Below are 18,312 nucleotides of genomic sequence, written 5' to 3' on the forward strand. Positions count from 1 at the left end.
CTCCATTTCATGAGAGAACTCTAAAACTCTGGGAAGCCCTGTCCCCAGGCCTACCTTCCCACACTTCCACATGCCCGGCACACCCTTCCTGCTAACACTGAGCCTTGCTCTCCCTCCAGCCCAATTCTCCACATCTCAGCTCTTGAGGCCTATGGTTGTCAACTCAAGTGCAGCCATCCATCCTCCTCCCACCTCACCTCACTCCATGACCGCCTGGCCATATCTTGTCCACTTTACTCTGTGAAATCTGAGCTCTTCTGGAGCAGGGGTAGAGGAGTTCCCCAAATTTCTTATTTACCTCTTCCCCAGGGTAGAGCCTGCACATTGTAAGATACAGAACTCTGAAATAATCAGCAGAGTTCCCCGGAAAACTGAAAAGTCTCATTACTGGAGGGGGAGTATCATTAGCTCACAATTTCTGTTTGGAAACTACCTACTGGGTCCTAGAAATTCCGGAGAGCATCATTATTGCCTCACCAGGGTGCTTCGTTCACTTGCCAGCATGCTCAGAGATGTGAATGCAATGCTGGAAGGCCTGGCTTGCCCCACCTGGCAACTAAACACACTGTACACACAGATGTTTCTGTACACGATGCTTGAGGTCATCCAGCAATGAATACACATCTGACATGTGCCATTAGCAATATCCGTAGGCCTCATAAATACGTGAATAAGAGCGGTAGAAGGAACTGATGATCAGGAAATGGAAACAGAAAGCTACCTACACTCAGCAAGTCTTGGAAGACATGCACCAAAGGTGATCCACTTCAAGAAGACAAAATAACCCACTCTTAGGTACATGGTAACCCCAAATGAAAATACCCTGAAGCCCCACTGACATGATTACATCAATGATTTGCAGTCAAATGTGTGAAGGCAAAAAATTATTTCAGGCATGGTAGCTGCCAAGAAGTGGGACAAAGATGCATTAAGGCATGCACTCTGTCCCGGCTGCCCCTCTTCCAGGCCAGCTCTCTGCTGTGGCCCGGGAATGCAGCGGAGGATGGCCCAAGTCCTTGGGCCCTGCACCCACATGGGAGACCAGGAGAAGCACCTGACTCCTGGCTTCATATCAGCGCGGTGCGCCGGCCTCAGCGGCCATTGAGGGGTGAACCCACTGAAAAGGAAGACCTTTCTCTCTCTCTGTCCACTCTGTCAAAAAATGTTTTAAAAAAAGGAAAGACATGTGCACAGGAGGACATGACCGTAGACACAACACACCCGAGCAGGATAAATGCTAAAAGTCTGTAAAATGCTTGGCTGCCTGGCCTGCATCATGTCAGGGCTTGTTAGTATTTCTAACAAAACCTCAGTTTTCCCAACCATCTTCCAGCAGCAAGCTACTGCTCAGGGCCTACACCCAAATCCTCACTCTAATGCTCAAGAACATGCGAATGAAAGAGGCCAAGCATTTGAGGCTGAGGCTGGGGCAGTCTAGAAATACAGGCAAGGTGGAGCTATTTTTTGCTACCATTAGGCACAATGACCAAAAATCAGTGCGCACTCATAATTTCCCACATTCTTTACCCTAAGCTCCGTCCTGTCTCCTATGACTCTCCTCAGACACAACTTTCTTCCTGTCAATGCAGATATTCCCAGTCTTTGGAAAACACTACTTACTCCCTTCCTCTCCTCTGAACTACCACATGCTTCTAAGAGCAGCATGCAGACTTGCATTGAATTATGTTGTGAGTTTTTAAAACATGCATCCATGATAGATGTTTATTGTGGGAAAATTAGAAAATATAGTCAAAAGTAAGTTATCACCCAGAGACAAAGGGGTACACATCCTTCAGGTATGGGTTGTGCTTGTACAAAAATGGCAGCACTAGAATCCTCCAGACAAAAATGGCATCAGTATTAATTATTCTACATTTGTATGTTCTTGAGCAAAACATCTCACCTAAAGCACATGATACAATGTAATTAACAAATCTCCTATTCTTACAAATCTGAGTAGTTTCCTATTCTAGGCTATGATAGAATCTTGCAATGAAGACACTTTCTTAAAACATACTTATATGTATATTTGTCTGATAGTTTTCTTAGGACAAATTCTTAGAAATGGAATTGCTAAGCCAAAAGGCATGCAGCCCACCACCATTCCCTTTTAGGTCTTTTTATTCATTTATTTTTATTACTATTCATTTATTGCCAACTTATCTCTCAAAAAAATTCACTTTTTCATTTATGCATTATTCAAAAATATTTATTTTGTGCCTTTTTGTGCTAGGCACAATGGATACAATCATTATTAATAAAACAGACACAGCCCCTGCCCTCATGGAGCTTACAATCTAAGGAAGACAGAGACACTTGCACCATCAAATTCTTTATTATAAACTGAGGTAAGCCAAAAAGGAGAAGTACAGGGTTTTTCAAAGACCATGGGACATTTAGAAGAACCTCACTTAGCCTGAAGGGTCTGGAAGAGTTTCCACAAAGAACAATGGTTCTGGGCTGGGGCTAAGGTTTTCTGTTGTAAATCAGGTGCCCTCAGGTTGTACAGAACCCTAGAGAAAAACCTTCTAAACAAAGGGAACAGCTTGGACAAAGCCCCTGAGAGGCTACTTGAAAACATGGAAGCAGCTCCCTCTGGCTGCCCACAGAGGCAGTGGAGTGAGGCAGGGGCTAGGCCACAGGAGCCATGCAACAGCAGCGCCCACTGCCTGCACTCTGGCTTGCTGGTGTAGCTGCCATGTTAGCACAGAGCCCACAGAACATACGCATGCATGATGACACCAGAAACTCTAAGTCAGGAAAACATGATGTCCATGAAGTCACCCTGCATAAGGAATGCATTTCCAAGCATAACAATGTCATGCCACACATCTTACATAAGACACTCAGCTAAACACAGTGATTCCGTATATGCTATCTAAAATATCTGCAAGCCCACAGGGAGCAAAACACATGGAAAAGTCCTTGACTTTCATTAATAATGTGCAAAGTCTTTAGGTCTGTCAGAGAAGCGTTATATTGCAGTTTTATTTAACAAAATCAACAAAATGGTAACTTAAAAGTCCTACACTGAAGAAAAAGCCACTTGTGACTTTTCAGTGACAGTAACAGGCAAGTTTTCTTTATGCCAACTTGGGTTTTCTTACAGATAATCTTCCACATGAATAATTACAATCGGTGTTTCAGTATATTTTAAAAACCAAAAGTTAAAAGATATCAGGTATTTCTTTTTTGCAGTAATTTTATTTATCCATCTAGATAAGAAATCATCACCATAAGTGAACACTTTTGAGTTATTAGAGCATAAGGAAAAAGCTACAGAAAGTTTGTACTATAAAATTATGTCCCTAAGTGAGCAGGGTCCCAGTAACAGGTAAAAACCTAAAAGAGTCACAGCTCAGCAGCCTTCAAACCCAACGGAGAGCAGGGCGCCACCTGCAAGTGATGGTGGGGGAGAATTCAGAAAGATGACTTGCTCACATTCCCCATCACAAAAGGGAACGCTTGTTACAATGCCACTGCTGGCCGTGCAAAACGGCCTTGCTGTCCCCCTCAGAAGTTTTCTTTCCTGCTGTAAGATAGAGGAAAGATCACATCCCTAAGGTATCTAATGAAAATCCCGGTATTTTCCATCATTTACTTCCTGAAGTTCCCTGGGATGCTGCGGAGCAGTTTTCCAAAGTGCTCCCTGTTGACAGCCTGCTCTAAAGGCGAAATCTTCAGCCGCAGACAGCACAGAGACACAAGCCAGCAGATTCACTTTGCAATAGGTCATCTGAAATACAACTTGCCAGTCCATCATTTTTCCTAATGACTAAGCTCTAACTTTAAAAAAAAAGAGGAGGTTTTGAAACCAAAGATGTGTGCAATCCATTTTCATAACACAGCCCTTTAAATTTCTCATCTGCAAAACAAAATGCAGTAAATTATCAAAAAGTAGAAGAAAAAACATTAAGTACTACCTGGCTTAGAGAATGAAAAAACTGTAAGTATTACAAGACATGTAGGGTCAAATGTTAAAAGTTACACATTATTCTGGATAATTGTATATCATCTTTTGTTTTAAGGATTTATTTGGGCCTGGCACTGTGGCACAGCAGGTAAAACCACCACCTGCAGTGCCAGTATCCCGTATGGGCACCAGTAGAGTCTTGGCTGCTCCACTTCCGATCCAGCTTCCTAATGCACCTGGGAAAGCCGCAGAAGATGGCCCAAGTGTTTGAGCCCCTGAAGCTACAAGGGAGACCCAGAAGAAGCTCCTGGTTCCTGGCTTCAGATCAGCCCAGATCTGGCCATTGCAGCCATTTAGGGAGTGAATCAACAGATGGAAGATCTGTCTTTCCCTCTCTGTAATTCTGCTTTTCAAATAAATACATCTTTAAAAAACAGGTGTATTTATTTATTTGAAAGGCAGAGTTACAGAAAGAGAGAGAGAAAGATCTTACATCCACCGGTTCACTCCCCAAATGGTTCTCTCCAGGGCTGGGGGACAGGCCTAAGCCAGTAGCCAGGAACTCTATACAGATCTCTCACACAGCTGGTAGGTGCCCAAGTTCTAGGGCTGCTTTCCCACACACATTAGCAAGCAGTTGGATTGGAAGCAGAGCAGCTAGGACTCAAACTGGTGCTCATATAGGATGCCAACATTATGGGTGGTGGCTTAACCCACTGTGCCATGATGCTGGCACCTGTGTAACTCTACATGATCATACAATAGGGAATCAATATAGAACATTTAGGCAATACGAAAAGCAAGAAAAAATCCTTATAACCTTTCCATTCAGATAGCGTTATCAATACTTTGGAGTTATTTTTTTCAGTATGTTTTTCATATTATATGCAAGTAACTGAGTTTAAGGCACATCTATGCTGCACACTTTACCTTGAGTAAAGTTAGAATATTATATTTGCATTTTTATATTTTTTTCTTTAACATGGTATGTTAAATATCTGGGAATTAAAAATCCTTCTATGGGGCAGGCACTTGGCCTTGCAATTAAGACACGGCCTGTACAGATGCCTGTGTCCCTCCTGGAGTACCTAGATCCAATACCCAGTACCCATTCCCAATTTCAGCTTCCTGCTAACATAGACCCTTTGAAGCAGTGGTGATGCCTCAAGTGGTTTGGTCCCTCCCACTCATGTGGGAGACCCGGATTGAGTTCCAGCCTTCAGGTGCAGCCAAGCCCACTGCAGGCATCTGGGGAGTGAACCAGAGGATGAGCCACCTCTTTCTCCCTCTGTCTCTCCCTCTCTATCACTCTTTCAAATAAATAAAATAAATCTTTTAAAAATTGGTCTAAATGTAATATCTTGAAACAAAATGCTAATATTTGGAGCCGTGCTGTGGCGCAGTGGGTTAATGCCCTGGCCTGAAGCGCCAGCATCCCATATGGGTGCTGGTTCGAGACCTGGCTGCTGCATTTCCGATTCAGCTCTCTGCTATGGCCCGGGAAAGCAGTAGAGGATGGCCCAAGTGCTTGGGCCCCTGCACCCTCATGGGAGACCCAGAAGAAGCTCCTGGCTCCTGGCTTCAGATCAGCTCAGCTCCAGCCGTTGCAGCCAACTGGGGAGTAAACCAGCGGATGGAAGACCTCTCTCTCTCTCTCTCTCTCTGCCTCTCCTCTCTCTGTGTAACTCTGACTTTCAAATAAATACATAAATCTTTAAGAAAAATGCTAATATTTAAGATTTCCAAAATAAGGGTAACTTTTCTCCCTTTTAACACTTACTCAGTATGGGACATTTTCATTTCTTCCCTTTGTCTTGCAGAATAATTTAGATTCCCTCCTAAAGCAAAAAATAAACATAGAATCTTTTCAATGTAAGTATTACAGGTAAACTTCAACCATACACACACCTACACAAGCATTTGCACAGATATGACTCCCTTTTAAATATATATTTTATATGTAAGATGATAAAATAGTTTATCCATTGGAATCTTCCCAAGAGAAATAAATGGAATTCTCAAAAGATACAAATAATCACTTCTTAATTTCAGCTTTTTGTTTTTTCAATTTGGACTTATGTATCACTTAAAGTTTTGTTAACTGGGACACCATATTAATATTCAGTAACAATAACAATACAGAAAAAATAAAGGAAATAACCAAAAATTAAACAGTATATGTATTACATTTTGCTAAATATCTAACAGACTTTGGCAGTAAGCAGTAAAAAAAATTATAAAGGCAATATCAAAATTTTATAAAAAACAAAAAAGCACTAATGCATACACTAGTAAATATCAGCAAAAAGAATCTATAATTTCTAATTCTAAACCAAACACTTTAACACTTTTAATTTTAAAATATAAACTGCAGCTATACATTTGCTTATTTTTAAAAATATATAGGATAATAACATAGGAAATGGATTAAGGTTTCCTCTTTTTAATGCCATAATTGTTTCTGCTAATATTGAAGATAACATCTCAACGTTTATATTACAAGACAAACTGATCTGCCTAGAGAATAACAGAATGACAGCAATTTTAATAAATGTGAAGGTCAAGAATATGTAATTCAAATAAGATCAAAGTCAGCGAACTCAAAAGGCTTCCATAGCCTTGGCAACTCATGACAAGAGCCTAGGGAGATTACTGACACCATAAACAAGAGTGTCAAATTGTTAAGTCAACAACAGGAGTCACTGTGTACTTACTTCTCATGTGGGATCTGTCCTTAATGTGTTGTCCAATGTGAAGTAATGCTATAACTAGTACTGAAACACTATTTTACACTTTGTGTTTCTGTGTGGGTGCAAACTGATGAAATCTTTACTTAATATATACTGAATTGATCTTCTGTATATAAAGATAATTGAAAATGAATCTTGATGTGAATGGAATGGGAGAGGGAGCAGGAGATGGGAGGGGTGCGAATGGGAGGGAAGCCATTGTAATCCATAAACTGTACTTTGGAAATTTATATTTACTAAATAAAATAAAATAAAAGAAAGAAATCGAAGAAAAATGAAAAAAGAATATGTAATTCAATATTATATAATCAATATGTGTTTCTATCACTATGGGCAGGGTCTTTATTACATATACTAACCCTTAAAAGATATGCAGTCAATCCAGAGACCCCACCAGAGAAGTCAACAGAGTTTGACAAGAAAATATCAGCCCTTGTACTCACCTCGGGCACGATCCACCAAATAGAGTAAGACCACAGATAAAAGTGACACTAGGAGTGAAGAAACACAGGGCTCTTAAAAATACATATTTCTTCTTCATGATTCCTATGTAATCATAATCACAAAGTAAATCTTAGATACAATCAACCCTTTATCAACTGGCATTTAAAACACTATTCAGGTTTTTTTTTTCTAAAAGTACTGAAAATAAGTTATATAGCATTTTCTCCACAGGCCACTCAGCCCTGGAACTGCCAGGCCACAAAGGGAAAAATGAGCAGGTATTTGATGCAGCAGGTAACAGGCCCCTTGGGACACCCATATCCCCTATAGGAGTGCCTGGGTTCAAATCCCGGCTGCTTCTGATTCCAGCTTCCTGCTAATATGCACCCTGGGAGGCAGCCGGTGATGGCTTGGGTAGCTGGGTACTGGCCACTGCCATGGGAGACTCGGAGTGAGTTCTGGATTCCTGGCTGCAGCCTGGCCCAATCCCAACTGTTGCAGGTATTTGGGGAGTGAACCACATGATGGAAAAGCTCCCTGTCTCTGTGCCTTTCAAATAAAATGAAAAGAAAGCAATTTTAAAAAGGAAAGAAGATGCTGAGACTGCTGCAGGAGGAGAGGGAGCCAACCCACCAGCCTGCGTCTCCCCCTTCCTAAGGGCTGGTTCTGGCCGGCGCCATGGCTCAATAGGCTAATCCTCCGCCTGCGGTGCCGGCACTCCGGGTTCTAGTCCCGGTTGGGGTGCTGGATTCTGTCCCGGTTGCCCCTCTTCCAGGCCAGCTCTCTGCTCTGGCCCGGGAGTGCAGTGGAGGATGGCCCAAGTGCTTGGGCCCTGCACCCCATGGGAGACCAGGAGAAGCACCTGGCTCCTGCCATCGGATCAGCGCAGTGCACCGGCCACAGTGGCCATTGAGGGGTGAACCAACAGCAAAGGAAGACCTTTCTCTCTGTCCCTCTTTCTCTCTCACTATCCACTCTGCTTGTCCAAAAAAAAAAAAAAAAGAGAGAGAGAGAGAGAGAGAAAAAAAAGGGCTGGTTCTGCACAGCACTTCCCAACCACCCCTGCCAGTCCCCAGGCTGCTTCTCATCTTACAGAAAGCCAAAGAGAGCAGTCTTTGGGGGGCTTAAGTCTGAAAAATATGTCTATTTTATAGGTAAATAATTAAATATTTGTTAAATTTAGGTTCCCTCCTAAAACAAACAAACATAGAATCTTTTCAATATAAGTATTACAGGTAAACTTCAACCATACACACACCTACACAAATATTTGCATAGCTATAACTTCCTTTTAAATAACAGAAAAGCTACAAAACATGATTTAAAAAATAGTCTGTTTCTTAAACTGAAATAATAAAAATGAACTGAAGTGGCACCGGCCCTACGGTGTAGTGTAGCCTGCATCCCATACGGGCACCAGTTTGAGTCCCAGCTGCTCCACTTCCAATCCAGTTTCTTGCTAATGTGCCTGGGAAAGCAGTGGAAGATGGCCCACATGCTTGGGCCCCTGCAACCATGTGGGATACCAGAAAGAAGCCCCTGGCTTTGGATCAGCCCAGCTCAGGCCGTTGCGGCCATCTGAGGAATGAACCAGAGGATGAAAAACCTCTCTGTCTCCCTTCTGGGTGTGGGTGTGGCTGTGGGTGTGTGTAACTCTGCCTTGCAAATAAATATTTTTTAAAAAATGAACTGAAACATAAAAGACATCGATATGGTATAGCAGAGTATTTTTTGATAAACACAACTTATGTATTTGGTAAAGATTATAAAAAAATGCTGAGTTTTTCAACTGTTTCCTAATGCTTCCTAATTTTAACTAATGAATGATTACAGGTAAAAATTAAATGACTAAAAATTAAAATTTGATGAATAATTTATGAGCATTCACATCTAAATCACACCAGTGTCCACAAATCCACTCTAGGAACACATTCAGGATCTTTTAAGGTTGAACATGTTAAATGTTTTTCAAAATTGTAATTTTTTTGAAAAGTAGAGAGCAATAGAGAGAGGGAGAAGGAGAGGGAGAGAGTGTGACTATCATCCATCCGCTGGTACACCCCCCAAATGGCCACACAGAAAGGGCTGGTCTAAGCCGAAGCCAGGGACCTGGAATTCCTTCTGGGTCTCCCGTGTGTGGCAAGGACTCAAGCACTTGGGCCATCTTCTATCGCTTTCCCAGGCACATGAGCAGGAAGCTGGATCAGCAGCAGATTAGCCAAGACTAAGCAGGGCTCCGATATGGAATGCTGGCTTCACAAGCAGCAGCTTAGCCACCACACTAGAATGCCAGTCCCCAGAATCATAAACATTTAACACAGAATATGAACAGATTCCACTTCTGCAGAAAGGACAGGATCTCCTGGAAAATGCTTATAAATTGTCAGAGAGCTAGAAAGTCTCCAGCTGTAAAACTGGAACTCAGGCTAAGCAGGAATTGGGGAAATTCTAGGGATTTGGTTTCAGAAGGGGCTGGGGAAAGAACAATAACAACAAACCTCAAAGTACAAATGAGAGCATTCTGCTGCGTGTTCAAAGAAATGAAATGCTGCCACATGGGGTACTCACAAGAAACACAGGCTATGAAGAAAACTTCTAAAAACAAGTATCCCCGAGTATCCAGTATCATGCCAGCAATGATGGAGATGACCGCCAGCCCGAGATTCTGAATGGACTGCATGCTGCCATTGAAGAAATACACAAACACATTTCATTCATACCTAGACTAACACTTCGGCATAAATGTCAGTATCTGCAAACAACATACTATCAGTGTTAAGAGAGGTTTTCAACCCGGCATGACTTGATCAGCCTTTGTTTTTCTAGTCCATGGCTATTTCTGCTGCGAGACTGTCAGGTCAAAGGTGAGAGAGCAGCCTCATTACGTGCAGTGCACACTCCCACCTTGCTACTGAACAGAAGCATGGGCTCCGTGAACACCCACCATGATGTCGTTTCCCTCTTTTACCTTTTTGGGACTCAGCTTCTCACTGAGCTGCCCTCAGATCAACAGTGATGTCAGCAATCGCCCCTTAGGAGTTAGCTTACCCCACTCCCTTGCTGCAGGCACGGAGCTCATTTGTTGCCACAACAATATCTTAGAGAGACTGATTTTTCCAGTATTTCCAGGGTCACAGCTGTCCCAGAGCCTGAAGACAATCAGACTCAGAGGCCTGGAGTTTTGTGTGACCAAAAAATTGATAGAGCAGAGGGAGGCAAAGGAGAGGACTATTCAAAAACTTCAGGGGAACAGAAGTAAAAGGTAGGTTCATTTTGCTGCAAAATGCCTTAAAATTCATGCATATAAGAGCTCCTCAAAAAGTTCATGGAAAAAAATCAACAAAACATCTAATGCCATTTTTCCACGAGCTTCTGAAGTGCTCTCATACGTGAGGGACAGCATGCATACTTACAAGCCATATGCAGTTCCCAGCTGATGCTCAGGAACTACAAACGCCACCATGGGCCACAGCGCACAGGCCAGCAGCGAATACGACAGTCCCAGCAGGCACTACACAAAGCAATATGCAGAGAGGTAAAAAGTCTGACATTAACAAAAAGGGACTTTTCCTTCTATGTAGTAGCTCATATATGAATATTCAAGTGAAATTTATTGTGATTACACTAAAACTCATCTTCAGAATATAAAAATCTATCCTGGCCCTCTCTCACAGTATCCCTCCAGGGTCAAGATACACACTGACTTGGCCGGCGCTGCAGTTCGCTTGGCTAATCCTCCACCTGTGGCGCCGGCACACCAGGTTCTAGTCCCGATTGGGGCGCCGGATTCTGTCCCAGTTGCACCTCTTCCAGGCCAGCTCTCTGCTGTGGCCCGGGAGTGCAGTGGAGGTTGGCTCGAGTGCTTGGGCCCTGCACCTGCATGGGAGACCAGGAGGAAGTGCTTGGCCACTGGCTTCGGATTGGTGCAGCGCCAGCCGTAGCAGCCATTTGGGGAGTGAACCAATGGAAGGAAGACCTTTCTCTCTGTCTCTCTCTCTCTAACTCTGTCCAAAAAAAAAAAAAAAAGATACACACTGACTTAATCATTTTCACTTGTCATCACATTATATACATGCATAAGTGGCGAGGGCCCAGGGTGTCCTCAAGACCAAGAAAGATAATATAAGGCTAATATGCAAGAAGTTCTTAACCAAGGTTTCAGATAAGCTACTTTTCCAGTTTTTATTAGGAACTGCAAAGTAGGCAACCAAGGCAACATCATGCCAATAGACCACTATCCTGCCTCTGGGTCCTCAACACCCTGCAGGAGAGCACAGCACCAAACCCAGAAGCTGCCACCACTGTCTGTGAAGCATCACCCAATGCCGACTCTTCCTTCCATTATGAAAGAAACCTAATGATCTAAATGTAAGTAAGAACCACCCACACCTACCAGATTGGCCAGATTTACAATACTGCCAGTGCTCACTACTGGCAAGAATACTAAGCGATAGACACTTCTGTATACTATTGGTGCAGTTATAAACAGGAACAAAGTTATTGGAAAAGCTCCATCATCTCTATCAAGATGGTAATCGTGCAAAGCTTCTGCCGCAGGCTTCTCGCCTCTCAGAATCTGAACTAAACCTGCAGGAAGACTTCTAAGGAAGGAAATTCCTACCAAGTGTACAGTAACAAATGCAGCACTTCAGCCTGTGGTCTTATTCTTTTTTATTTTTTTAAAGATTTATTTATTTATTTGAAAGACAAAGTGACAGAGAGAGGTAGAGACAGAGAGAGAGGTCTTCCACCAGTAAAACAGACAGACATTCTGGTTTTCACAAGGCTATTCTATTTCAAATTCTACTTCCACTATGAGCCTTCCCTGCTAAATAAGCCAAATGACATAAAAATACCTTATGAATAATTTAAATCATCCTTTTAAAAAATTACCCTGAGGAAACTGAAACCAAGTCACTGTTTCCCTGCTGTCACAGGCACAGCCATGTGCCTGCTGAGCGCCAGCGGACATAGAGCTGACGGAGTCCTCGCTGAGTCCCTGACCCCAGCCCAGGGCTTACACAGACGTTACCATGGCAATCCACGGGTTCCACATCGTAAAGGCCAGCATCATGTGGGACACAAGAGTAGCTGCTACTGCACACAGGACCCAGATGATGTTCTTGCCTGTTTTATCCACTAGGAGCCCGAACACTGGAGACATGGGCGCTGATATGACATACACGATACTGCCCAGGGACACACAAGAAATTCAATGAAATGCATCACAGCTAAAAGTAAACATTAAAGATGTCCCTAACAATGCCTAACTTATTTAACATTCTTCTAAAACAGTCATCAGAAAATAGAAATATAAAGAGTAGCCCAAGACTTCTTTGCTTTTCCATTCATACAAAGATGGCCACTGGGATTCAAGTCCCACTACAGTCTTAGTTTCACACTGTGGATATTAGGTTACATACATCTTTTTTGCCTCCTACAACATCTGGTTATAATTTAAGACCCACGCTTCACATGCATTAAGCATTTACAGAATTAATTAAATACCTGTTAATTGCACTTGCTGCCTGCGAAGAAAATCCAAATTTCTCTGTAAAGAAAACTCTAAAATTAAAAAGATAGAGAAATTAGCACACTGGGTAGAACTCTGCTTTCAAAAACTTAAGGCAAAATAAACACGAGTAAGGTAACTTCATAAACTTGCCTTTCTTCACCTTATTTCTGTATTTTGTAAAGATTTATTTATTTGCAAGAGCAATAGAGAAAAGAGAGGAGACTGAGAGAGAGAGAGATCTTCTATCTGTTGGTTCACCCCCAGATGCCTGTAACATCCAGTGCTGGGCCTGGCCAAAGCCAGGCTAGGAAGCCCCGAGTAGCCAGACTCAATCCAGGCACTCTGGACCTGGGATGAGGGCACCCCAAGCAGTCAGTGGCTTAACCTGCTGCATTGCAACACCTGCCCTACCACTTTCTTTAATATTTATTTTCAAGCAATCTGCAAAAGCTTAAGTATTCATGTAAATATTTCAGTAACTGAATAAGATATAATGCCTATTTTTCAGAAAGCCAAATACTGCTACAAGGAATAAGGCTGCTTCCCTTCCTTAAAAGCAGTACTAACAGATTCTCTGCTAAATATTAAATAGGGCTCTTGTTTCAAATTACTTAAAACGACAGCCTGAATTTACAGGTTATAAAAACACATTCATGCATGGCTCTATGAGAAGCAGAAGATAAAACAAAAATGAATTTGTTTTGAATCCTGTATTAAAGTCTGGCAAAATTAGAGCCCTGGCAAGCAGAGATGCACGCTCAGTATGCCAGTAAGTCTCCATGTTCAGTAAGAAACCACTTAATCAAGGAATCAATGGGAAAATAAACAAGAATAGTAAGGCAGGTGTTAGGTCTGGCGGTTAGGATGCCCACATTCCATGTCTAAGTTCTATTCCCAGCTGGGATCCTGACTCCAGTTCCCGCTAATGCAGACCCAGGGATGTGGGTCTGTGATGGCTCATGCAGTTAGATCCCTGCCTCCCATGCGCTAGACCCGTACTGAACTCCTGGCTCCTAGCTTCAGCCTGACCCAGTTCTGGCTGTTGGAGGCATTTGGGAAGTGAAGCAGTGGATAGGAGCTCCAGCTCGCTCTTGCTCTCACTCTCGTTCTCTCTCTCTGCCTCTCAAATAAAAATAAATAAAAGAATACTAGTCCAAAAATCAAATATTAAAACAAATCAATATTATGAATCAAAAACTGTTGTTAGGTATTCCCTTAAAAGACTAAGAAAAGCAGTTGTATCTCATAAAACATTTCTTATATAAATATGAACCATAACCAGAGAAGTAAAATATACTGCTACATTTATGTAATTGAGCTGTCATTATAATTTAGCCAGGAAAAATGGAATGTTAAGAAATACTCACTTTCCAAGTCCAATGAAAGGGAAGACCACGACATAATAGCAGACACAGATGACAAAGATGAGCCACAGTGGCAAGGAGAAGTCCTTCACATCTGTTAATTTGATAACCTCCCCTGAGAGCAGAAAGGGAGGCCATCATCAGCATGGCTGCGCACCCCAACGAGCTTCCCACCGTGGCCAATGTTTTTTTTTTTTTTTTTTTTTTTAGTTTGTACATTGTGCTTTAATTTCTGACATCAGAGATCGATGCAGTAAGATACAAGTATAAACTTTCATTGTGCATACAGAAAATAAAAAGCACATTTATACAGATTTAGCCCAACAGCTTATTCCCTTAAGAAAAAAGTAAGTTTTGAATTTAATCAATGTTATTTTTTTTAATCAAGTGATTAACCTTTGCAATTCAGTTTAAAAGATATTCTGCTAGTAGAATAAGCAAGCGACATTTCTGGGATGACTTACAAAGACACGAGAAAAAGCAGAACCTAAGTCTGTTATCCACCTTTCTGCTCCCTTCCAGAAATCACGTTAATTTTGCAAATATACAAAGCACAACTGAGAAGGTAAACTTTACCAAAATGTTTAAGGGGAAAATAATGTATCCAAAAATTTCGACAAGCAGAAACAAATTTGGAAGTAAAAGATAAAAAAATTATGTATTAAGCCACTGAGTTTACAATACTGTATTAGGAACTTATCTCATTATAAATTATCTCCAAAAGGTCAAAATTCCCCATAGTGCCACTTTATTTTCACTTAGACTCACCTGTTTTCCCTTGCTCTTTATGAAGGATTCTCTCTGCTCGCTGATCCAAATAGGCAAGAGCCAAGGCACAGATTAGGGAAAGAACACACGTTAAGCCCCCTATGTAAAAGAGAGAGATTTTTTAAAAAAGAGAATCAGACAAAAGACTCAAAAAGGCAACACACTGGAGATGGCACAGTGGGTTTAGCTGCGGCTTGCAATGCCAGCATCCCATATGGGTGCTGGTTCTTGTCCCAGCTGCTCCACTTCCAATCCAGCTCCCTGCTAATAGCCTGAGAAGAGCAGCAGAAGATGGCCCAAGTGCTTGGGCCCCTGCTACCCTCATGGGAGAGCTGGAGAAGCTCCCGACTTCGGCCTGGGCCAGAGCTGGCCCTTGCAACCACCTGGGGAGAGAACCAGTGGATGGAACATCTCCCTCTCTCTGTCTCTCCCTCTCTGTGTAATCTTTCAAATAAACAAATAATTAGAAAGAAAGAGGAGAGAGAGAGAGAAAAGAGAAAAAGAAAGAAAAGGTAACACATCATATAAAGAGCAGAAAATAAAGCAACTGCTGCTGACAGGGAAGACACTTACTGCCATGAATAAGAAAACTCAAGACAGAAGAAGATCAACACTCAACAGTCACCTTTACCGTATTATTTCTTGGTAGAAGGGTGCAGAAGAGAAGAAAAAGACTAGAACAAACTAGTGCAGTCTTGGAGTGCAGAATACAGGTTAAGAAAAGAGATGACCAATTAGTAAATCAGTCCTCATTTAATTCAATCTAAGCACCAATTGCTGTTAGATGAAAGAGGGAAAATAAGAAAAGTAGTTTGATTCTGCAGTCGCTTCATGGTCCTTTTAATGCCTTCCTGAATTCTGCAATCTATGTCCCTGCCCTTCAGCAGCCCAAAGGGCTCCACCTTCTCAAAGCACAGCTCCCGCAGGCTCTCTCCTATTTATGGGTTCAGCATTTCTCACTACTGCTGATTCTCTACCATCAAAACAAATAAGAATAAAGAGTAACTACAGTTTACACTTCCCACAACTCAGGAATGATTTTCTAAAGAAGCTTAGTAAAAATGAATGGATCTGGGAGTGGGCATTTGATGTAGTATTTAAGTCACTGCTTGGGATACCTGCATCCCATATCAGTAAGTCTGGGTTCAAGTCCCAGCTCTGCTTCCAATTATAGTTTCCTTCTAATGTACACCCTGGTAGGTAGTGGATGATGTCTCAAGTGGTTATATCCCACAAGAGACCAGATTGATTTTCAAGCTCCCAGCTTCTAGCCCGGCTGTTGTGGGCACTTGGGGAGTGAACCAGTAGAAGAGGAAGCTCTCTGTCTCTTTGTCTCCATGAATCTTTCATTGGCTGACATTGTATGATCCAACTGAAGAAAAAATTGTTGAAATCAGAGTCACTAGACAGGGTTCTAGTGCTGATTCTAACAAGCTGAACGATCTTGGGCACAAAGCTAAACCTCTGGGCTTCAATTTCCCCAGCTGTAAAACAGGAGGTTTTGACCTGGTGATGGCACAGGCCTTCTCTGGCTCTAAAATCTCTACTGTGGAGGAAGCCAGCCAGACACGAGAAACACTGGAGAGTAAGAAGGATTTGTTTTTGCTGCTGTTTTATTTGAGAGGCAGAGAGATACAAAGAGACGGAAATAAAGGAACAGAGAGACAGAGCTCCCATTCCAGTTTCCATATGGGTAGCAGGGACTTAAGTACTTGTTCCCATTAGTAGGAAGCTGGAGCGAGGAGGAAGAGACAGGACTTGAATTCGGGCACTCTGCTGTGGGATGTGGGCTTCCTAATATGCATTTTAACTGCTAGACCAAACAACTCCAGAAACAGGTTTTAAACAAGGCAAAGGATTTGAGAGGGAAGATTTGGAAGAAGATTTTAGAAACAGTTGCCTGTTTATGGTTCCCTCCCCACTGTCCTCTTTTTTTTACTACCAAGGAACTACACAGAATAAGGTGTGCAAATCTTGGGCACAGAGTTTTGACCCCACCATAGCACAGGTATCTCCAGAGCCCTGCAAGCAGCTGCATGCACATCGGACCTTAGTTAGACAAGTCACTGCTCAAAGGGAACCCATAGGGCCATACCCACTCCTCAGGGACCCACAGACCAATTAGCACCACAGGAGGGAATGAAGTTTTGGTTAAACACCAGCAATTTTACACAAAAGAAAACTGAGACTCAAAAGGTTAGCTTTCTTGTCTAAGATGACAGAACTAATTGGAGCCAGCACTAGAATGTAGGTTCCTGACTCCCAACCTGGAGGATTTTCAACCATTTTACATGTATGACTACTATAAAATCAGGGCTCTCTGGGTGCACTGGCTGAATTTGATCAAAGGGAAACAACCCTTCCTGCTGCTACAGACTACCAAAGCCTCACATACAGTTTCCCAGACTGTTCTCAAGACATCTCCATAGAAACTAGCTCTTTGTAGACATGAGATACAAACGACAACAGTGAAGCAGACGAAGAGGAGTAAGAGCCTCCAGCTCAGGAAAGTAGAAATTAAAACGCAAACTGCGGCTAAATGGTTGGTTATTTATAGTTAGGTCAAAAAGCAAGCAAACTGTGGAGGTAAAACTATAATCAAAGCACTCTGCCACCAGATGTCTTGTGACAAGCACTCAGAGACAAGAAGCAGGACATCAGGATTCACTCACCAATCATAAGTGTCACCCCAAGGGTTGTATGACCAGCAGAACCCAGTGAAGCTTCAACCTTAGAATACAGCCAGCCCATGAGGTTCATGTTTACTGTACTGCCCTAAAAGAGAAGGGGGGGAGGGAATCAACAGAATTTTCAATGATTTATAGCTCTTGTTCAGGAAAAAAGGATTGCATGGCTTCAAGAAATAAGTATGGTTAGAATCCAGAGTAAGCAAGACATAATTAAAAAATAAAAAAAAATTAGAAGGAAACAACTAAAAAACTAAGCTAAAGTCATGGATAAGGTTACTACACCAAAAAAATACCTATTTATTAGAAAATGCTAATATCCAAAATAGCATAGAACATTCAGAACTTCCTAGCAGCAAAAGCACTAAGGAAGCATGAATTAGAACATTCACAGAGTACCTACGACAAAAATATACAGTAGCTCAGAAAAAATAAAGTTTCTCCTGGTACTAAAATCTGAAGAAAAAAATCCTTCCTTTAAACATCCATGAAGAGGATAATGAACATGACATGACACTTATTCATTTACTAGCAATTAGCCCCTATGATGTTTCGACCACTGTTTCAGCTGTTGAGAAAATAATGAAGAACAAAACTGAAAAATACCCAACTTTCCAAAAGCTTACACATTAAATGCATTTAATAATATATATTAGCTAATATATTAAATAATGCTAAGTGCTTTCAAAAGTCAGGAAAACAAGAGAGGACGGAAGAAGAATATAAAACCAGGAGGGGAACCCTTGCTGCAAACATGACTCAGTATGGAGCTATGAGGATATCTTGGGGAAGAACACTCCAGGCAGAACGACAACCAACACAGAGACCCGGAGAGGCAGCCTGCCTGACACATTCAGGGAATGGTAAGGAA

General features: G+C 42.0%; 1 protein-coding gene across 3 annotated transcripts in view; it reads right to left on the bottom strand.

Annotated features, from left to right (window-relative positions):
- Positions 1-2,180: 2,180 nt before the first annotated feature.
- MFSD1 (major facilitator superfamily domain containing 1) overlaps positions 2,181-18,312 on the bottom strand; it is a 102,665-nt gene continuing 86,533 nt past the window's right edge. For 2 of the 3 annotated variants that reach the window (XM_070072600.1, XM_008266399.4), the window contains exons 7-16: positions 17,427-17,529; positions 14,755-14,853; positions 13,990-14,101; positions 12,616-12,672; positions 12,140-12,296; positions 10,521-10,618; positions 9,676-9,788; positions 7,107-7,154; positions 5,694-5,751; positions 2,181-3,865 (exon numbers count right to left, since the gene is read on the bottom strand). In XM_070072600.1, the coding sequence (XP_069928701.1) occupies positions 3,862-3,865; positions 5,694-5,751; positions 7,107-7,154; positions 9,676-9,788; positions 10,521-10,618; positions 12,140-12,296; positions 12,616-12,672; positions 13,990-14,101; positions 14,755-14,853; positions 17,427-17,529 (849 nt within the window). In that variant the 3' untranslated portion in view covers positions 2,181-3,861. Of the gene's footprint in view, positions 3,866-5,689; positions 5,752-7,106; positions 7,155-9,675; positions 9,789-10,520; positions 10,619-12,139; positions 12,297-12,615; positions 12,673-13,989; positions 14,102-14,754; positions 14,854-17,426; positions 17,530-18,312 lie in introns of those variants that run through there. The other variant, XM_008266400.4, reaches the window with a different exon arrangement.

The sequence above is a fragment of the Oryctolagus cuniculus genome, chromosome 4 (assembly GCF_964237555.1).
Source record: "Oryctolagus cuniculus chromosome 4, mOryCun1.1, whole genome shotgun sequence".
Taxonomy (NCBI): Eukaryota; Metazoa; Chordata; class Mammalia; order Lagomorpha; family Leporidae; genus Oryctolagus; species Oryctolagus cuniculus.